This window comes from Piliocolobus tephrosceles, chromosome 14 (genome assembly GCF_002776525.5).
Source record: "Piliocolobus tephrosceles isolate RC106 chromosome 14, ASM277652v3, whole genome shotgun sequence".
NCBI classification, from domain to species: Eukaryota; Metazoa; Chordata; class Mammalia; order Primates; family Cercopithecidae; genus Piliocolobus; species Piliocolobus tephrosceles.
In genome coordinates, this window is record NC_045447.1 from 53,007,133 (window position 1) to 53,027,966 (window position 20,834).

The 20,834-nt window shown below is 40.6% G+C and overlaps 1 protein-coding gene across 5 annotated transcripts in view; it reads right to left on the reverse strand.

The window, feature by feature from the left end:
- The window catches only part of TEK (TEK receptor tyrosine kinase), a 122,285-nt gene that overhangs the window by 55,494 nt on the left and 45,957 nt on the right, over positions 1-20,834 (reverse strand). For 4 of the 5 annotated variants that reach the window (XM_023203894.1, XM_023203893.1, XM_031934100.1 and 1 more), the window contains exons 2-4: positions 16,740-17,051; positions 6,618-6,728; positions 5,594-5,746 (exon numbers count right to left, since the gene is read on the reverse strand). In XM_023203894.1, the coding sequence (XP_023059662.1) occupies positions 5,594-5,746; positions 6,618-6,728; positions 16,740-17,051 (576 nt within the window). The remainder of the gene's footprint in view (positions 1-5,593; positions 5,747-6,617; positions 6,729-16,739; positions 17,052-20,834) is intronic. The other variant, XM_023203895.1, reaches the window with a different exon arrangement.

Sequence of the window (20,834 nt, forward strand, 5' to 3'; positions counted from 1 at the left end):
AGGGAGCTGCAGGTATGGTTATAGGCTGGCGCTGTGGTTTTCAAAGTGTGGTTTCTGACCAGTAGCATCCCCATCATCTGGGAATCTGTTAGACATGCAAACCCCAGATTCCACCCAACCACGACCTACTGAATGAGAAATTCTAGACGTGGCCTCGTAATCTGTGTTTAACAATCCCTGCAGGGGATTCTGATGTATGCTAGAGTTCCAGAACCTCTGGCCTAGAGTATGTGGAGGAGGGATAAGGCTACAAAGAGAACGAGTAGCAGGAACTAGTAGCCTCCACCTATTTTTCAGCTGGAAAACCATATAAGAAGTGAAACAAGATAGGCAAAACCTAAAGTCCGAGGATGGTAAAATCCTTCTAGATTCAGATTTCCTGGCCACTTCTAACACTTGGTGATTTTTGATTGTTAATTAGGTCCTAGGATAGCTTCTAATATAAGGATAACCCAGGGGGTTGGAATGACCCTTTGTGGTCAGGAATTTAGTTTCATTTCTCATCTGAAGGGAACTAGTGTCTTTGTCCTGTTGTTAGTCTCATGGTAAGCTTGGGCCTGTGCCTACAGCTGATGGAACCTTTTAATTTCTTTAGCAAGAACTCCTGGTTATCAGTATTTTCTCTACAGTAATCAAGAAGACTGCCAACACACATAATTTCTTACAGTCTTCCACTTAATAGATAAAGGTACAAAATGTCCCAAAACTAATATTTATATTCCTCAATACATAAAGGGAAAGAGGTTTTGTACAGTCAGTGATTTCTTGAGAGCCAGACTGCAGGTTATTTACACATGTTGAAAACTAATGGTGGCAGGCAATGTAGATGGCAATGAGCTTCCTGTGACATTAAACTGTACCTAGCCCTGTACCTACCTACAGACCTATCCCAGCGTCACTTCTCATCCCAGGAAGGAAGAAAGAATAAATAAAGCTTTAGGGAATAACAGGGGTGATTTCTTGGGGATGGAGAAGTCAAGAAAAGAGTTTGTTGATAAGCAACAAGTATACAATTAGGCATCTATTTTCTTCAAAGGCCTTGTGATTTTGTATTTTAAGAAACCCTACTTTCGAAAATCTTGCCAGAGAGCAAATCTACAGAAAAGAAAATCCTATTGTGATTTTTTAATAAAAAATCTTTAAGCACTGACTGTTTCTAAGTTTCAATTCATCCTGTAGAGATATTAATATGGTTTGCCTCTGTGTCCCCACTCAAATCTCATCTCCAATTGTAATCCCCACATGTTGAGGGAGGGACCTATTGGGAGGTGATTGGATCATGGGGGTGATTTCCCCCATGCTGTTCTCCTGAGAGTGAGAGAGTTCTCATGAGAGCTAATGGTTTTATTTTATTTTATCTTATTTGAAAAAGAGTCTTGCTCTGTCACCCAGGCTGGAGTGCAGTGGCAAGATCTCGGCTCACTGCAACCTCTACCTCTCAGGTTCAAGCTATTCTCCTGTCTCAGCCTCCTAAGTAGCTGGGATTACAGATGTAATCCCACGCCCAGCTAATTTTTTTGTATTTTGAGTAGAGACCAGGTTTCACCATGTTGGCCAGGCTGGTTTTGAACTCCTGACCTAAGTGATCCACCCACCTCGGCCTCCAAAAGTGCTAGGATTACAGGCATGAACTACCATGCCCCGCTGAGCTACTGGTTTTAAAGTGTGGCACTTCCCCACTTTGCATGCACATGCTCGCTCTCTCTCCTGCCGCCTTGTGAAGAAGGTGCTTGCTTCCCCTTTGTCTTCTGCCATGACTGTAAATTTTCTGAGGCCTCCCCAGCCATGCAGAACTGAGTCAATTAAACCTCTTTTCTTCATAAATTACCCAGTCTCAGGTAGTTCTTTATAGTGGTGTGAAAACTGACTAATACAGATACCCTACAGTTAAGAGAAGTGGACACATGCCTTCAACTTTATCTCATTTCTTCATAAACATCAATGAACTCATACAGGGGAGAAATATTCTTAAATGGGATGATTGTGATCCAACTTAAACTGTCTTAGAATGATTTCAGATATTAGCTGTGCTTGTCGAATGGTTTCATTAAAATACTCCTAACCACAAAGGAGAATGAACACATACTCCTAGCAAACTGAAAAGAGACAGCTTGGATATCAAAATGTGTTTGAAATCTTTTGCTCTATCTTTAAAGCTCAGGTGAATTTCATACTCTAGTTTATAGGTTTGTTTTAATATTAAAGATTTTTTTAAAGCTTTAAGCCTTTTACCGCTGTGTTCTTGTGATATAATAATATATATGTTACATATATAGTCTCTTATATTTTATATATATACACACACATATATACACATATATATGTATGTGTGTATATATACATATATATATACACACACACACACACACACACATACACGTATAATATATATGTAGTCTCTTCCCTGGTTCCTGGCACAGAGTTCCTAAAACCCCTGGAATCTCTGGAGTGGTAAGAGTGCCTTTCGTATGCTAATTAGAGGACTGGTGGCAGGTGGTCCCTAGATAGTTTCTGATGAGGGTTAGTCACCAGAAATACCAAGGCATGATTAGAGAGTTGTGATATTCAGCCTCACCCCCGAATCTCTAGGGAGGGGCTAAAGGCTGCATATTGAATTGATCAATGGCCAATGATTTAATCAATTATGCCTACCTAATGAATCCGCCATAAAAACCCAAAAGGACAGGGTTCAGAGAGCTTCCAGATCACTGAACACATGGAGGTTCCTGGAGGGTGATGTACCTAGAGAGCACACAGACGCTCTGCACCCCTCCCCATACCTTGCCCTGTGCATCTCTTCCACCTGGCTGTTCGTCTTATCCTTTGTAATATTCTCTATAATAAGATGCTAAATGTGTTTCCCTGAGTTCTGTGAGGCCTCCTAGCAAATTAACCCAACCCAAGGGGGAGTCTTGCCTCCAATTTATGATATATGGTCAGTCAGAGACATAGGTCACAACCTGGGGCCTGCAACTGGCATCTAAAGTAGGGGCAGTTTTATAGGACTGAACAGTTAACTAGTAGGGTCTGATGCTATTTCCAGGTAGAGTCAGAATTAAGTCAAATTGCAGGATACCCAGTTGATATCTGCTAGAGAACTGGATAGGGTGTAAGGAAAAATCCCTACACATTGGTGTCAGAAGTGTTGTGTTCAGTGAGAGCAGAGATTAGGGAAAACACTTTGATTTTCCTATCTCAAACAACTATATATCAACATGTATAGACAGTTTGACCTTCCTAGAAGATGTACCCTATTTACCCTCTGAGTATACCTAGTACATGGTGTTATATCAGACTCCAGAGAAACTATCTAAATGAAATAAAGGCAAATTGCTTCCTTGCCATTCAGTCTCTCCTGAGTAGTGGAATAAAAGCGGATGTCACTTGCTTCTCCCAAGTCCACAGAAACTTCATGTAAAGGTAGCTGTGAGGCAAGCTATTAGAAGCTGAATATTGCAGTTTTGCTATCATCATAAATTATATTTTGTAAAGATTCATCTTACAAAAAGGCTGCTCTGACATTTAATAGAAGTCAAGCACGGTAGTCATCTAGGAGGAAACAGGTCCTGGGTACATGGAAAGATTCCTCTCGACTCAAGCCCAAATAGTCCTGCCTATAAAACACCTTGCTCTATTTTATGTCCACAGAGGGGGCTAAGCGTGGAGCATAAACTAGATGAACCACACTTCTCATACTTCTATTGTCATTTTTCAATATTTATTTAGGTAATTACACATGTGGCTACTCTGATTGGGAATGACCCAAAGGACAGGGATTTATCTTATGATCCTGTATTCTCAACACCAACACAATTCTTGGCACAGATTTATGATCAACATATTTTGGTAAACGAATGGGGGAACATAATGCAAAGCAAATGAATTGGAGATGCCAATCATTAGAGGAACGACAGAGAAGCCCAGGCATTTAGACCTGAAGACTTCAATATTTAATATTATGAAAACCTGATATAGCTGGGGAGAATTCAGGGCAAATCATTTTCTTTCTATTCCTCAAGTTCCTGTAAAAATTACAGGAAAATGTAAAGGTGATATTTATGTCCCACTTCAATAGTTATAAGGGAGAGAAAAAGTTTTTACTAGTTTTAACTCTTACATTTTTCAAAACTGAAAATAAAAATCACACTTAAGAGTTAAATGACCTGGGAAGTGTGGGATTTGCAGGAGGCAATGTTTAAGTAGACTTTGGTCTAATCCAAGAGGTCCAACTCATCCCCCTAGAGCAGACACCTTTCAGCGAGACGGCTTTACTCATTGTGATCCCCCTTTTTATATGGATGATTATGCTGTACAAATGGGAGCTTCTAGTGCCTGTAACTTGTAGTACGTGGATCCACTCTTGTCTATAGCTCACTGGTCTAGGCTGATAGACATCTAATATATGTTAGGCCAATCTCATTATTCATCCTGGAAATTCAAAATTTGGAAGTGAAAGAAACATTGCTGAAGCTGAGTCATGGTAAAAGCAGCATCTTTGAGAGAAAGTCCTCTCCCCTACCTCCCCACACCCACCACAACTGAGCCTCAGCTCTTCCTTGAAGCTTATCTTTACTGGAACTTGCCTTATAGTGTTTTTTTGTTTTTGTTTTTGTTTTTTTTGTTTTTGAGACAGGGTCTTGCTCTTTCATCCAGCCTGGCCCGCTGCAGCCTCGACCGCCTGAGTTTGAACTATCCTCCTACCTCAACCTGCCAAATAGCTGGAACTACAGGCATGCATCACTATGCCTGGCTAATTTTTGTATTTTTTGTAGTGATGGGGTTTTGCCATGTTGCCCAGGCTGGTCTCAAACTCTTGAGCTCAAAGGGCCTCTCAAAGTGCTGAGATTACAGGCATGAGCCACCATACCCGGCCACTTTTCAGCTTTCCCATCAACTTATTAAGAGTCCTTAGTGTCCTCCTCTTGTATGGTTTGGCTGTGTCCCTACTCAAATCTCATCTTGAATTGTACTTCCCATAATCCCCATGTGTTGTGGGAGGAACCCAGTAGGAGGTAATTTAATCATGGGGGCAGTTGCCCTCATGCTGTTCCCATGATAGTGAGTGAGTTCTCATGAGTTATGATGGTTTTATATGGTGCTTCCCCGTCTCCTTCACTCTCATCCTTCTCTCTCCTGCCACCATGTGAAGAAGGATGTGTTTGCTTCCTCTTTTGCCATGATTGTAAGTTTCCTGAAGCCTCCCCAGCCATATTGAACTGTGAATCAATTAAACCTCTTCCCTTAATAAATTACCCAGTCTCAGGCATGTCTTAATAAAGAACATGTGAAATTAGAAATGATTTGCCCGGAGGAAAAAAAATGATTTGCCCTTAATTTTCCCCAGCTATGTCAAGTATTTGTAATATTAAATATTTAAGTCTTCAGGTCTAAATACCTGGGTTCCTCTGTCATTCCTCTGATGATTGCTATCTCTTATTCATTTGCTTTGCAGCATAAGAACAGACTAATACAACCTCCAGCCAATTCCTGGTTTTTGCTTAAGAAGCCATAGTTCGTTTCTATTACCTGCAACTAAAAATCCTAACAACCTAACAACTACACCATCACCAATGGTGGCCTCTCCATCACTTACTCCGGACTATCAGCCTGGTGAAGGCCGAGGTGAAGAGGTTTCCTCCTATATACCTGGCCGAGTACACTCCAGCATCCTGGGGCTGAGCATGAGGCAGGTGTACTTCTAGAATATCAGGTACTTCATGCCGAGGCACTGAATGGATGAAGGAACCTAGTAAGAGGGAAGAGTGAAGAACAATAGGTCACACTGAAACATTCCTGTTTCCTTGTCTGGTTTCTCCACTTAATCAGCTTTCCCCGACGTGGTAAAGAAAATGTGCTCTCACATATTGGATGTGGGAGAAGAATGAAAAGGCTGAACTATTCAGTACTCTCCCAATAGTCAAGATAGTCATAGTGATAAAACAGATAGGTTAGTCTGTGGGATCTACCACCAAACACATAAAGGTGGGAGTAGTCTAAGTTCTTACATTCTACAGGGAGAGGTGAACATAGTTGGCAGGCAAAGTTAGGTGAAAAATGAGAGGTAACCCTGTCAACTAACCAATTAACCAGGAGATATCTATAATCGCTACTCCAGTCTGTAAGTCCTATCCACTCACAGACTTCAGAATGATCCCCACCAATATTCCAGCTTGATCAGGCAACTGACACCGGCTGGTATCAAACCATAGCTAGGTTCTAGACACATTTGGATTACACAGTTGGACTGTCAGAACTGCTAACAATTGGCTTCCCATGTTTACTGTGGTAATTTCCTAAACCTTGCAATCAACAATGTCAGAATCAAAGAAACTCACATTTTATATGGCTGAAGCTGGGATCTCACATTATGATGGGGTTTTATTGTATGCACATATACCATGTACATTCATATATATGAATTCCACTTTAATATTCTTAAGCAACCAAATATGTCACCTAAGAGGGCTTCTATCATACACAGAATTTGAAAGCTTGCATCATAGCTGCTTTACTTCAAACACCTGCCCACAAGACCACAATAGGAAAATGATCCAATATGTTGTATGTTATCTGATATCTCACATCATAATGGGGAAAGCAATGAAACACATACTCACCATTTTTGTAAATCACTGCATCTTCTTCTTTAATCAATACCTTTTTGAAAGATATGTTCACATTATCTCCCTTGTCCACAGTCATAGTTAAAGTAGCTGGTAGGAAGGAAGCTTTTAAAAGAGAGAAAACAAATACCAAAAATGGGGTCACACATTATCTCCAGGAGCAATTGAACTTTGAGACTCAGAAAATGAGGGCTGGCACTTGCTAGGTGTCAGATGGTTTTTGTAATGTGAAAAACAGTGGTGGCTAATTTACACTCCATAAGAGTGTAAATATATACAAACAATATGCCTATACACAATTTTTCTATTCAGTGGTTGGGGAGGTGAGGACTTTGTGTTGATTAGTTTAGGGTGAATATCCCTTATCTGAAATACTTAGGGCCATAAGTGTTTCAGATTTTATTTTTCCATTTTGAAATATTTGCATTATGCCAGCTAAGGATCCCAAATCAGAAAATCTGAAATCCAAAATGCTCCAATGAACATTTCCTTTAAGCATCAAATTGGCACTCAAATATTTTTGGATCTTGGGGCATTTCAGATTTCAGATTTTTGGATTTGGAATACTCAACCTGTACCTACTATCAAACTAAGTCCTGATACTAACAACAAACTACATTAACTATGAATCTGCCATCCTTTTCTAATCCCAACCAAGTTTTCTCAAAGTGGAAAAAAATACGAATGAAATCTGAGTTTCCCCAAAGTGAAAGAGAAAAAAACATTTGCCAAATGGCTTTTCCCCGGGTCCTTTTGTGTGGTTGTTGTTCCAAATAATTCTAATTCTAATTCTAATTTCCACGCATTTCTCAAATAAAAATGAGCAAAATGCTGGACCTACTACTCATGGTGTAAATATTGGAAGATTGAAGAATAAAGACAAGGATAGAATCTATTATCTTGCCTTCTACCTTTTAATTATATATGTATGAACTGACATAGTTATGGAACTGGACAGTACTGAGATGTAACTGGGAAAATTATTTTATATTTGACTTATAAAATCATAAGCCAAGGCTGGGCACAGTAGCTCATGCCTGTAATCCCAGTCCTCTGGGACGCCAACATAGACAAATCACCTGAGGTCAGGAGTTGGAGACCAGCCTGACCAACATGGCAAAACCCCGTCTCTACTAAAAATACAAAAATGAGCCAGCAACTTTCTTCCAGCAACAAGAGTTTCTGAATTCCTTTAACTTATATCATAATCTGCAGAAAGCCAAACTCTGTGAGATGAGGTATTAACTTTAGGCTTTAAGTTAAGCCAATGTTAACAATATAAGGCTCACCACTAAAAGAAGAGAAACAGTCTATCTAACTTTCCTCAATAGGAGGGCAAGAGAGAAGAGAAGGAAACAAAAGACATAAAATGAGAACCAAAGGACCAGAGAAAATCATGGTGTGGAAAAGATAGAATAAGGTGGCAGAAGTTATGCCAAATATATATTAAAAGGCAGGAGCTCATATCAAATTCAGATCAGAAAATCTTAGATTCTAGAATCTTAATTCTAAAACACACACACACACACACATAAAACTGTGTGCTCTTTTCATGAAGTATACATTCAACATAATGGCACATAAGATTGCAAATAAAGGGATGTAAAAATATATAGCATACTAACACTAACTAAATAAAACTAGTATTGCAACATTTATACAGAAAAAACTTATTATAAAGCTAAAAAACTGTTAGGGATAAAGATGGTCATTATGTAACGATAAAACAGAACCATCTACTGATAAAACCCTGTTAGATTTTATTCACATGTCATGTTCAGGAAGATATTGTAATCCTGAAATTATATATGCATCTAACAACAGAATTTCAAAGTTCATGAAACAAAAAGTGTCAGAATTAAAGAAACTGACAAATCCATAAGCACAGTGGAAACTTTCAGAAATTAATCAAAAAGACTGAAAATTACTAAGAAAATATTTAGAAGATTTTAATAATGCTATTAGAGATCTGTTGAATATTCATTAACCCCTTGCTCAGTTACTGAAATACACATTATTTACCAGAACATTACCTATTTATCCACAAAGCACATCGCTGTTAATAGCAAATTCTCTGACCAGAATGCACCTAAATTAGAAATTAATAGCAAAACATCCTGCCCCCCAAAGTAAGAATTCCTATAAAGATTCAGACCAGGACCAAGCCTTGGGATCGTACGGATCCTGCTGAGGACCTTGTGATGAACCAGCTGGTCGCTGTGCCCTCATTCTCATCTCATCCGTAGCTTTCAGATGGTGATTTGAGAAAGACTAATCAAGTGTTTTGTGCACCGCTGACTGAGACAGCTACCCTGTGAGAGCAAAAGATGCCTCCAAACCATGCTCAGAAGGACCTGGGCTTTAGGTTTGTCTGCTTGCTTTCATTGGCTGTGGGCTGTGCCTGCTGACCCTAGTATGGGTGCCTTGCACAGACTCCCCTGGTGGTTAGGTATGTGAATGCCTTTGGTACAGATGATGACTGGGGCAAACCCAGAGAGACCACGGGGTAGATCATTCCAGCAGTGTGAGCGCTGGAATCAGACACATTCCTGGGCTTGGATCCACCCTCTCCCATCCTTTTTGAAAGAGTTGCTTCACCTCTGCAAATCTCAGTTTTCTCATGTGTAATTGAAAAGTAATAATACCTACCTTCAAAGGTTGTTAGTAATATTAAGTGATGTAGGCTAAGCCCTGAGGTGCTTAGAGGAGGTCAGTATCCTTCTAATATAAACAGCAACACTGCTGTGCTGACATTTCTGATATGAACCTGAGGGACACTTTTCTCCAGAGCACTAAAATGAACCAGCCATAAAGGAGGAGCAGACAGGGAACTGGATGGTGAGGAAGGCTGGCTTTGCGGGGCTTCTGCTCACATTGCCAAGTGCTTCATTTAGCCCTCCAAATGCATGCAGCTCTTGCTCTCTGTGGCATGCTCCTGGACTCCTATGAGAATTTTTTTCTGACCATTTCATGCTGTTGTTCCTGTCTATGTGGTTTGTTTATATTTTCTGCTCCTTTGTGTCAGAATTATTTAGCTGACCGTGGGACTTCTCACTCAGTATTGTGTTCTGAAAGGAACCAAGGTTCCCCAGTAGGCTCAACTCCAAGTAGCTTTCCCCCCACTACTCTGCGACTCTTTATTATTTAGGACTGTGCTATTTAAGCTCCTGTTTTCTTAGGGGCATTATCACACCAGAGTTTCACTGCTGTCCAGAGTTTACCTCTGCATGAATGTCTCTAGGCTGGTTGTTCTCTGCTGAGTACTAACGAAGGAAATCCAACATTCATGTCCTACTATGGGCTTTCTGATGACACAGGAGCCTGGCTTGTATTCAGTACACATATATTGATGTCATGTGACTTGACTAGACCATAAAAACAATAAGCACATTTTAATAGCGCCTACTATGAACCAAGCACTGTTATAAGCACTTTACACAAATTTAATTGTCAGCCTGGGGGCGGAGGCTCACGCTTCTAATCCCAAAACTTTGGGAGGCCAAGGTAGGATATCTTAAGGCCAGGAGTTTGAGACCAGCCTAGGCAACACAGTGAGACCTCCTCTCTACAAAAATATGTTTAAAAATTAGCCAGGTATGGTGGCACATGCCTGTAGTCCCAGCTGTTCAGGAGGATCACTTGAGCTTAAGAAATCAAGACTGTAGGCCAGGCATGGTGGCTCAAGCCTGTAATTCCAGCACTTTGTGAGGCCGAGGTGGGCAGGTCACAAGGTCAGGAGATCAAGACCATCCTGACTAACACAGTGAAACACCATCTTTACTAAAAATACAAAAAATTAGGCGTGGTGGTGGGTGCCTATAAGTCCCAGCTACTCAGGAGGCTTAGGCAGAAGAATGTCGTGAACCCAGGAGGCAGAGCTTGCAGTGAGCTGAGATCACGTCACTGCACTCCAGCCTGGGCGACAGAGTGAGACTCTGTCAAAAAAAAAAAAAAAAAAAAAGAGAGTTCAAGACTATAATGAGCTACTGCACCCCAGCCTGGGCAACAGAGCGAGACTCCAACTAAAAAAAAATTACTTTTTATGATATCCCTATGAGACAGGTGCTACAATTATCCTAATTTTACAGATGAGGAAATTAAGGTACAGAGAATCTAGGTAACCTGTCCAAGATCACATAGCATATACATGGGAGAGCCAGGATTTGAACCAAGGAAACTGGCTCCGCATGCTTTCATAGATTATGTAATGTTAGCACTCAAAAGGCTTTAAGGTCCAACCACCTCATTCTATAAATGATATTGCTGAGGCCTAGGTTAGAAGATAACTTGCTTAAGATCATTTGGATGGGCTAATTCATGGGCAGAACTTAACTAAAAATATAATTCCTTATTCCATAAGGGCTGGAGAAGAAAGTAGGTGGTAGTAAAAGTTATACACAAGTGAAAACACAGATGAAAAACAAGTGAGCTCAATTTCAGTCATCTCCTTTTAGTTTACTTATTGTATAAGTACCACAGGAAATAATGTAGTTTTATATCTGTGATTATTTTGTGCAATTTCACCACAGTCCTGTGAAGACAGTATAGCTACAGTTTATCTGTATGGGAGGTGCAGTTGAGAAAGACTAAGTCCCTTACCCAAGGCCTGTCAACAGTGAATAAACGTGGAAGTTGAGACACAAACTCAAGACCTCCACCCCTAGTTCTCCAGACTTATCTTCTCCAGGTCCACATCCTTGGCTCTCAATTCCAGCCACTTTGAACTGTATTCAGTTCCTTAGCCAGACCTCATCACTCACGTCCAAGTCATGAGTTTTCTTTCTTCTTTTCTCATCCTTTTCTCCTAAGCCTCGTCAGTTCCTACTCATTCATCAGTTTCCATTTAGGTATCTCCAGAGACCTCACACAACACCTGGAACACAGGTTAGACGCTCTCATAGCTACTCCCTAAATACCCCTGCATTTTTCCATTATAGCCCCACTCATGGTATATAACCCCTACTAGATTGAGTGTTCCAGGAGGGCAAGATCACATCTGGTTTGAAAGGTAGCACAGGGTGATGGTTAGAGCCAAGCTTCTAGAATCGGGCCTGACTTCACCTTCCCAGATCCAACACTCCATAGCTAGTGAATGCACGTAAGTTACAATAGCTAAGCCTCATCTATGGTCCTCATCTGATATATATTTGATAAAGACTAAGTTAGTAATACATATAAAGTTGCTAGGGGAATGTCAGGCATACAAAGGAAAATGTGTGGCACAAATAGAGGCTCAAGAATAATTGTGGTGGCCGGGCGCAGTGGCTCACACCTGTAATCCCAGCACTTTAGGAGGCCGAGGCAGGCGGATCACGAGGTCAGGAGATGGAGACCACCCTGGACAACATGATGAAATCCCATCTCTACTAAAAATACAAAAACAAGCTGGGCATGGTGGAGCGCGCCTGTAGTCCCAGCTACTCGGGAGGCTGAGGCAGGAGAATCGCCTGAACCCAGGAGGCAGAGGTTGCAGTGAGCCGATATTGCACCACTGCACTCCAGCTTGGGTGACAGAGCAAGACTCCCTCTAAAAAAAAAAAAAAAAGAAGAAGAAGAAGAATTATGGAATGAAAGTATAAATGAACTAAACTGTTTCAGATTTTCCCATTTTCTTGATGCTTTTAACATATTCCTTTGTGTTATTTAACTGCAAATGGCTCTCCTCAATCAACTTCATAAATCATGTATGGGAATTTTGATATTTTTAATATAAAGCTATTTCTCAAATGAAAGTAGGAATAAAATAACCCTCTGTTTCTTCTAATGGATCAGTTTGAAACAGGTCTTTGGATCTGAAAATGTTTCAAACTTTATATATAATTTCCTACCCCCAAATGAAATCACCAATGAGGTTTGGGTCAAACTGCTGTTGACTATTTTGGACGATGCCATTGATAAAAACCAGTTTGGCTGTTTGGGGTGTATGAGCCAATGTAAGCTGTGTTTTGGCACATCTCAAATGGATTTTCCACTTCCTCCACAGATGTACGAGTCAGCAGCAAGCAGGAATATATTGATGTTTATTTTATCCTGCTGCGTCCCTAGGCAGGCATTTCTGAGTTTCCATGATGTTTTAATAACGAATTAATAGTGACATGAAAACATAGTTTTGGAGGTTTTTCCTGATTCACCATAAAGGATTTCATTTTCCTCAAACCAGATTTCCCCCACTGGAGGGTCAGCAAGAAAAACAGAACCTGTTCACCAGCCTGAGATGCTGTTATTGTTCAAATACAGGAGGGAACGTACTACCTATTTTTCCATTTTGTGTAAAACTCCATAATATGTTAATGCATAGTGAAAATTTCTACAATTGAGTAGGAAAATTGTCTCACCAATTTATTACTCAAAGAAATTATAATAATCACAGTTGTTAAACATTTACTGTGAGGCAGATAATGTAATTGGTAATAGTTAAGTGCCTTATTTAATTTTCAAATATATGTGATAAAATCTCTATCCCTATTTTTTTCCACATGAGGAAAAATTATGACTTCAATTAAATAACTTGTCCTGAGCCACACCACTCAGTCGCAGAGGTACACTTGAACCCATATCTGTCTGACTTCCACTCTCATACCTCTACTCTGTGCCCTGCGTTGCTTTTTAGGGCTTCCGGTGGAATCATTGTACTTTATAAAACAAGAGCTCAGAATCAGGGAGAGTTGTTAACATTAAGTGAGAATGTTATCGAAAGGGTAGTGTAGTGGTAATAAATACTGGCTCTGAAGTCAGATCACTTGGCATCAAATGCTATTCCCACCATTTACAAGCTGCTATTATTCTTACTACTATGTACCTTATTCTGCAGCAATGTATTGCTTTACCTAAGCTTTTAAGGACACATTCACTGTGCAAATCAATGCTTCTTGTCTATACCAACTTATTTAAAACAAAACAATTTTGTAGGTATTATTATACCCATTTCACAGATGATGAATAATTGAGACCAATAGAAGTTAAATAACGTGCCAAAGGCCACACGGCTGGTGAGTGATGGAGAAAGAATTAAAACTCAGGTGAGTGTAACTCTAAAAGCCATCTACTCATTAGTGTTTCTCACTATCCAGGTCTGCCTTTGCCTCATTTAACTGAAATTAAGCCATCCTTTACCTGTGGTTACCTAGACTCTCAGTTTGGGGGGATCATTACAGTGGGTTTTTAACTCGCAATGTTCTGGTCCAGTTTGCTTTACATGTTCTTATATATACACATTGTCAAGGATGACCTCTGGACAGTGCAGCGAGGACACAGTGGCACTTCACATTTTGTTCCCACGAAATGACTGGGGCATAGTCTCAGATCATCTTCCTTTAGAATGTGGAAACATCAGCAGAAGAACGTTAGTCTTTATACAAGTCAAATCCAAAATGACACATGTGAAAAATAATAGAGCTGACTTTCAGCCATGATAGCTTTGGCACACCTCACATCCCTTTGTTCAACCTCTCTTCCCTCAACGGAGAGCTGCATTCCTGGGAATTTCTGTTGCGCACTTTTCCCACTTGCCCTGCTGTCATTTAAAGGTGAACATTCTAGTTTTGCTAAGAAAACCCTTTCCTTCATTTGTAATGAATAGCAATTTTATTACTTTTGACCTTAAAATGAGTTTCCTGCCTTCAAATCTTTTCATTGCTACCATTAGCAAATTCAAAGAAATATTTTCAGGTGGACCCTAATTAGAGGCTAACTCTAAACCCCTGCTACTCAAAGTGTGGTCCATGGTTGAGCAGATTCTCATCACCTGGGACATGTAGAAATGCAGAATCCCAAGACTCTCCCAAACAACCTATTAAATCAGAGTCTGCATGTTTACAAGACCCACAGGTGATCTGTAAGCGTGTTCAACTTTAAAAAGCATTGATCCAAAAAAATATGCAGACTACAGATGGTTAGATTATAAAAGAAACAGTCAATCAGCAATGTGCAGAGGTGTGTTACTTAACTGGATCAGCTTTCTAAAAGTAAGGCCTGGTGCAGTGGCTCACACCTGTAATCCCAGCACTTTGAGAGGCCAAGGTGGGAGGATAGCTTGAAGCTGGTAGTTCAAGACCAGCCTGGGCAGCAAAAAGGACCCTGTAGCTACAAAACTGTTTTTTAATTAGCCAGGCATGGTGGTGCATGGCTGTAGTCCCGGCTACTTAGGAAGCTGAGATGGGAGGATAGCATGAGCCCAGGAGGTCAAGGCTGCAGTAAAGTATGACTGTGCCACTGCACTCCAGCCTGGGCAACAGCAAGACACTGTCTTAAAACAAACAAACCAACCAACCCTAAACAGCTCACAATGTGATTATTTCATGTAATGACAAGTCCTCGGTCCACAGCTCCTGTGGTTGTGATGATATTAATTTGGAAAAGACTCCTTCATTTTAGGAATCAGCAGCCCAGACAAAGCGGCTGATAGGGGAGAGGCTAGATCATTCCAGGCAGAACAAAGGGAGGTCACCTCAGCTGGAATTCTGTACCTTCCTCCCAGCAGACAGCATCAAGAGCACCAGAAGTCTACCTGCCTGTCCAGGCCTGGAACCTTAGAATACAATTATTAAATAATGTTTGCAACACCATCTCCTTCAACTGCCATCACATAGGTGGACTGGTCTAAAGATTTAGCTTAAGGCCCAGTTTTATTTTGAGAGAAAGACTTCATCACATCATTGCCTTGTGGGGTAGTAGAAAGCCTTAATAATCCTCCCTTAGAGGAGGCTTTCAAAATCCTCCTGCAAAATTCTGGTGTTTTCTGAGCTAGACCTGGGTACTCGACTGCTAAAATTAAATCATGGTCCTTTTCCAAGAATGGCAGCCTGCAAAGAGGACCCTAATTCTTCATTCCTCCCCGCATCCCTGACTCTTTGTCATTTCAACTTGTAGTGCCCTCTCACTCTGACACTAGGCTCAGCTACTTAACTGGCTTAGGTCGATACAATGAAGCAGAAGTGATAGTGTACAATTCTGAGCCTAGGTTGCAAGGAGTCTCATGTCTACATCTCACGTACATGAGATGAGACTCCTTGCAACCTAGGCTGAGAATCGTACACTATGACCTTATACGACCTTAGCCTGCTATAGTTTAAGAAACTGAGCAAAGTTGCCCCAGCCAAGGCCAGCCTACTAAGCCTATAGCCAGGCAACACTATATATGTAAGGAATCCCAGCCAAGGTCAATACATCCATCTAATCAACACAGCTGACTTAGACTCACAAGCTATAAACGCTCATTATTGTATGCCACTGTGGTTTGTGGTTATGTTACACCACATTATTGTGGCAATAGAAAATTGGTAGACTGGCCGGGCACAGTGGCTCACGCCTGTAATCCCAGCACTTTGGGAGGCCACGGCGGGCAGATCACGAGGTCAACAGATCAAGATCATCCTGACCAACATGGTGAAACCCGTCTCTACTAAAAATACAAAAAATTAGCTGGGCGTGGTGGTGCACACCTGTAGTCCCAGCTACCCGGGAGGCTGAGGCAGGAGAATCACTTGAACCTGGGAGGCGGAGGTTGCAGTGAGCTGAAATCATGCCACTGCACTCTAGCCCAGTGACAAAGTAAGACTCTGTCTCAAAAACAAAAAAAAAAAAAGGAAAAAAGAAAATTGATATACCAAGTAACCAATTAAATTGAGTTACTGATGGATATTCCCCTTCTAAAATTCTTATTTATATTTAATCTTCTCCTGAAAATATTAACTTCCATTAAGGGTATTTAGGGACAAGCAAAGCAATGTATCACATGAAAAATCAAGTAAGAAAGCTCAAAAGAGTCAGTACTTTGGCAATGAACACTTGTTTTCATTGCTATGATTTTCATATTACATACATGTAACAGAGTCATATATCCATAAGTACCATGATGCCCTTAGTAGAACATATGAAATATTTCATTTGATCTCACAATGTAGGCACAATATCTAGTTAAGGGGTTGGACTGCGTAGTTTCCTTTATCTCTAGCATTCCATGTACCAGACACAGCGATGCATGGAAACAGGCAGGCAAGATCGTCAAGCTCTACACTCAGGTAGCATATGCCCCGCCCCTGAGGGAGCAGCTACCAAACAAAAGGTGTGTGTGTGCCTCAGTGGGCCTCACCTGACCAAAACTTAGGGGCATGTTACCTTGTTGACGCATCTTCATGGTTCGTATCCTTATTGCCTCTCCTCGAACTCGCCCTTCACAGAAGTAAGCACCGTTGATCTTACTAGCCTTTTCTCTCTTCCAAACAACTTTTTTAGCCCATTCTCTGGTCACATCTTGAGTAACTTCCAGTGGATCCTGGTGCTGGTTCATTAAGGCTTCAAAGTCCCTTCCTATGGTGATGGGCTCATGGGGGTGCCACCCAGAGGCAATGCAGGTGAGAGATGTTTCAGCATCAGATACAAGAGGTAGGGAATTGATCAAGATCAAGTCCATGGCACCTTCCACAGTTCCTAAAAGGAAAGAGAGAGAATAATGTATGACTAAGGCTATTAACACGACCCCATAGGGTAAACTGGTGCTCACAAAGCCTTGTCTTAAAAAAGTTGTGTGAGTATTCTTTCTACAGTGCTATTCTGACCATGTGTGTGTGCCTATCTTCCACTGGACAAAATCCAAAACTCTTTACCAAGGCATCAAGACCCTTCATCAGTTAAATCCTGCTAACGTCCCCTGCCCCACTGCATACCCTAGTTGCAATGGACTACCCATTATTCCCCCAACAAGCCATGCACTAGACATAGTTGGGTATTCAGGAAATGTATGTTGTATTAAGATGAATTAATAATAATGATATTATAATCATTATTCATTATATTTAATTATTAGTTATTAATTGATGCTAATGTGATACTGTCACAATAATAAAGTATTCTAAAGAAATATATCAACTACATAAACTTATGCCTTATAGATTCTCATTTTGAAAGAACTGCTCAACTCCACATTAAATACTTCAAGATAAATGACAGACGGTGACTAAGTGAAGTCTGCATTTCCCTCTTTACTCCATCAGGATGGGCCTCATTTACTCCATCAGGACTCTTGTAAAGATTAAATAAGATAAAATACATAACTTGCCAACCACTCTCTCTGTTATATATTGCATACTCGGTGATTATTATTTCATTTCTCTTTATTCTGTTTCCTGAACACTTAGTCCCAAACCTTACCCTCTCCCCAAATGTAAAAATAAAACCTTGCCCAAACTTTAAATTTTATTTTATGAATTTGTTCTGTAAATGAGGAAGTACACTTTTAAAAAGAAAATCCTCTCATGTTATTTTCTCACTATTTCTCTTTCTCTCTCTCTCCCCTCCCCGCCACTCCCATCACTTTTTTGATTTCTAAAGGTTCTAACATGAGCAGATAAGAGTCTGTGCCTATTCTGTCCTCTTCAAATGTGGAAATATCAGGGATGGAAAATGTTCTCTAGCTCCAGTGATGGTTGGCTCTCAAGTCTGCATAAAACAATCAGGAGACTAGAAAGAGCAACTGAGTGATGAGGGCCCAACTAGAGTCTCAGAGACCTTTGTGTAGAAGTGATTCAAATAAGCTACATGTTATCTTATTGAATACCCATTAAATTCAGCAACTCTGTGAGGTAGGCACCATTATCTCAATTTTAAATATGAAGACATGAAGGCTAAAAAGATTGAGCAGCTAGTTTGATTTTGCACAGCTATTGAAGGCAGAGCTGGGATTCAAATGCTCACTGGTCTTTCAGTCCTTGGATACAAGATGCTGTTTCCTACCTCAAAGCCATTGCTGTTCCTTCTGCCTGGAATGCTTTTCTCCACTCTTGGCATAGCCACCTTCTGCTTGTCCTTTGGGTCTCAGCTTAAGTGCCACTTTGTCATAGAAGACTTCTCTACCTGCCTTATCTGTAATACCTATACACTCTCATCCCATTGTCCTCTAATTTGGCCTCCTGGTTTATTCATAATGATTACCATAATTTGTGAATATTTTATTTACTCTCTCTCTAAATGGTAAACTCCAAATGTTCTGTATATGAACAGGAATTTAGGAATTGGTTTACATGGAATATTCTCCCTAATCTCAACATATAGAGGACTTAAGTGTTTGTTGGATGAGTGGATGGATGGATGGATGGATGGATGGATGGATGGATGGATGGATGAATGGATGGACAAATTTTATTTCAGATCTGCTTAAGTCCATCCATTTACTTGGCTTCCAGCTCTAGAATAAGATTAAAAATGAAAGTGCGGGCTGGGTGCGGTGGCTCACGCCTGTAATCCCAGCACTTTGGGAGGCCAAGACAAGCAGATCACTTGAGGTCAGGAGTTTGAGACCAGCCTGGTCAACATGGTGAAATCTTGTCTCTACTAAAAATACAAAAATTACCTGGGTGTGGTGGTGGGTGCCTATAATCCCAGCTACTCAGGAGGCTGAGACGGGAGAATCGCTTGAACGCAGAGGCAGAGGTTCCAGTGCCGCACTCCAGCCGGGGCAACAGAGAGCAAAATTCTATCTCAAAAAAACAAACAAAAAAAAAAAACAAAGTACTCCCCCGAGTCTGAACTGACCTCCTTACCCATATTTGACTGTTTTGACAGCTACTGAGTTTATAGGGGAAAAAACATTACAATTTTTGCAAAATGCCAAAGAAAAGTGTTCAATGACTGCTGAGCGGTTTAGGCTATCATTCATTTACCAGAATTTTTGAGCACCTACTTATGTCAAGCATTGTACCTGATATAAAGTCCTCATACAATTTGTTTTTAATGGCAATTGCCAGTGTTTACTGTATTCAGTGATGTTTTGAGGATAATCTTGGTACAAATTAAACCTTTATCTGAATGATTAGGAAGAAAAATTTCAAAGTCAAGTCTTCATTTACATGAATAAGTAAAATTGATGTCAATGCTTGACATAAGCAGGAGTTACAGCTGCATTTTATGGTAATATTAACTCATTACATGGGATTGAGGGAGAACATCTCCACTAGAATGAGTTCCCAAGCCTGGCCTTGAAGCATCCATTTTATTTCTAGCCTCATTGGTAACTTTTAAGATCTCAGGACAGAGAATACAGGTTAGGATAATAAAAATATTGAAAGAGAGGATGAGCTACAAAACCTAGCAGTGGAATTACAGCCTCCAAAAATAACACCAGCACGCACCTCCCCTTCCTCGTACATACCCAGGCCTGACTCTGAGTGAACACCACCTCATCTCTTACACTCACACATTCCAGGCATGTTCCAGAAAGGGTCATCAAGAGGAAGGAAACACTGTAATTCTTTCAACTCCAGTTCAATCCAGCCCCATTTCTAGGGCCAGTCGAGAGTCTTGCCAAAACCACAGGATCTGCTCGGAACTCACGGCACTGGCAGTGGCCAGGGTTTATTTAATAGCTTTAGGAAATAATAGAAAATGCAGTTGATTGGAAAAGACAACCACACTATGTGTAAACTGTTTCTAGGTATGGTTCTAGTTTCTTTTCCCTCCTGCTCCTTTCAGAGATCTCCCTTTACTTTCCGTGACAGAAAAGGAAATTGTGGCCTCTGGGAGTCTGGACTTGACTATACTTCGCTTCCCTTGTTCAGCATGCCGGTTAACGAAGCCCTCTTCCGCCAGCCAGCGCTCTGTCCTTTGTAACACCATTTACAGTATCAGAAGGCTCTTCTATGTGAGCTTTGGGTATAAGAAGACATACCTACCAGCTTCCTAGGATGGATCTTGAAAATCGCCTGCTTAGTTTTCTTAAAATAAGAATCTATAGCTGTATTTGCTAGTATCTGCCTAAAGAATTTCTAGAAGGTGACACATAAAAATAAGAACAATGATGACCTACTGGGGGGAACTGGGTAGTTGGGGCACAATGGTAAAAGGAAGACTTTTCCCTATAGGTTTGTGTGTACTGGCTTTTGAACAATGTGGCTATTATTCGCACATAAAAATTAAATGTAAACAAAATGTTATGGCCCATTCCTTAAAAAGGGGCAGCTGGAGGCTGGGCACGGTGGCTCATGCCTGTAATCCCAGCACTTTGGGAGGCCGAGGCAGGAGGATCACCTGAGGTCAGGGAGGGATAGAATTAGGAGAAATACCTAATGTAGATGATGGGTTGATGGGTGCAGCAAATCACCATGGCACGTGTATACCTATGTAACAAACCTGCACGTTCTGCACATGTATCCCAGAACTTAAAGTATAATAAAAATAAATAAATAAATAAATAAATAAATAAATAAATAAATAAATAAA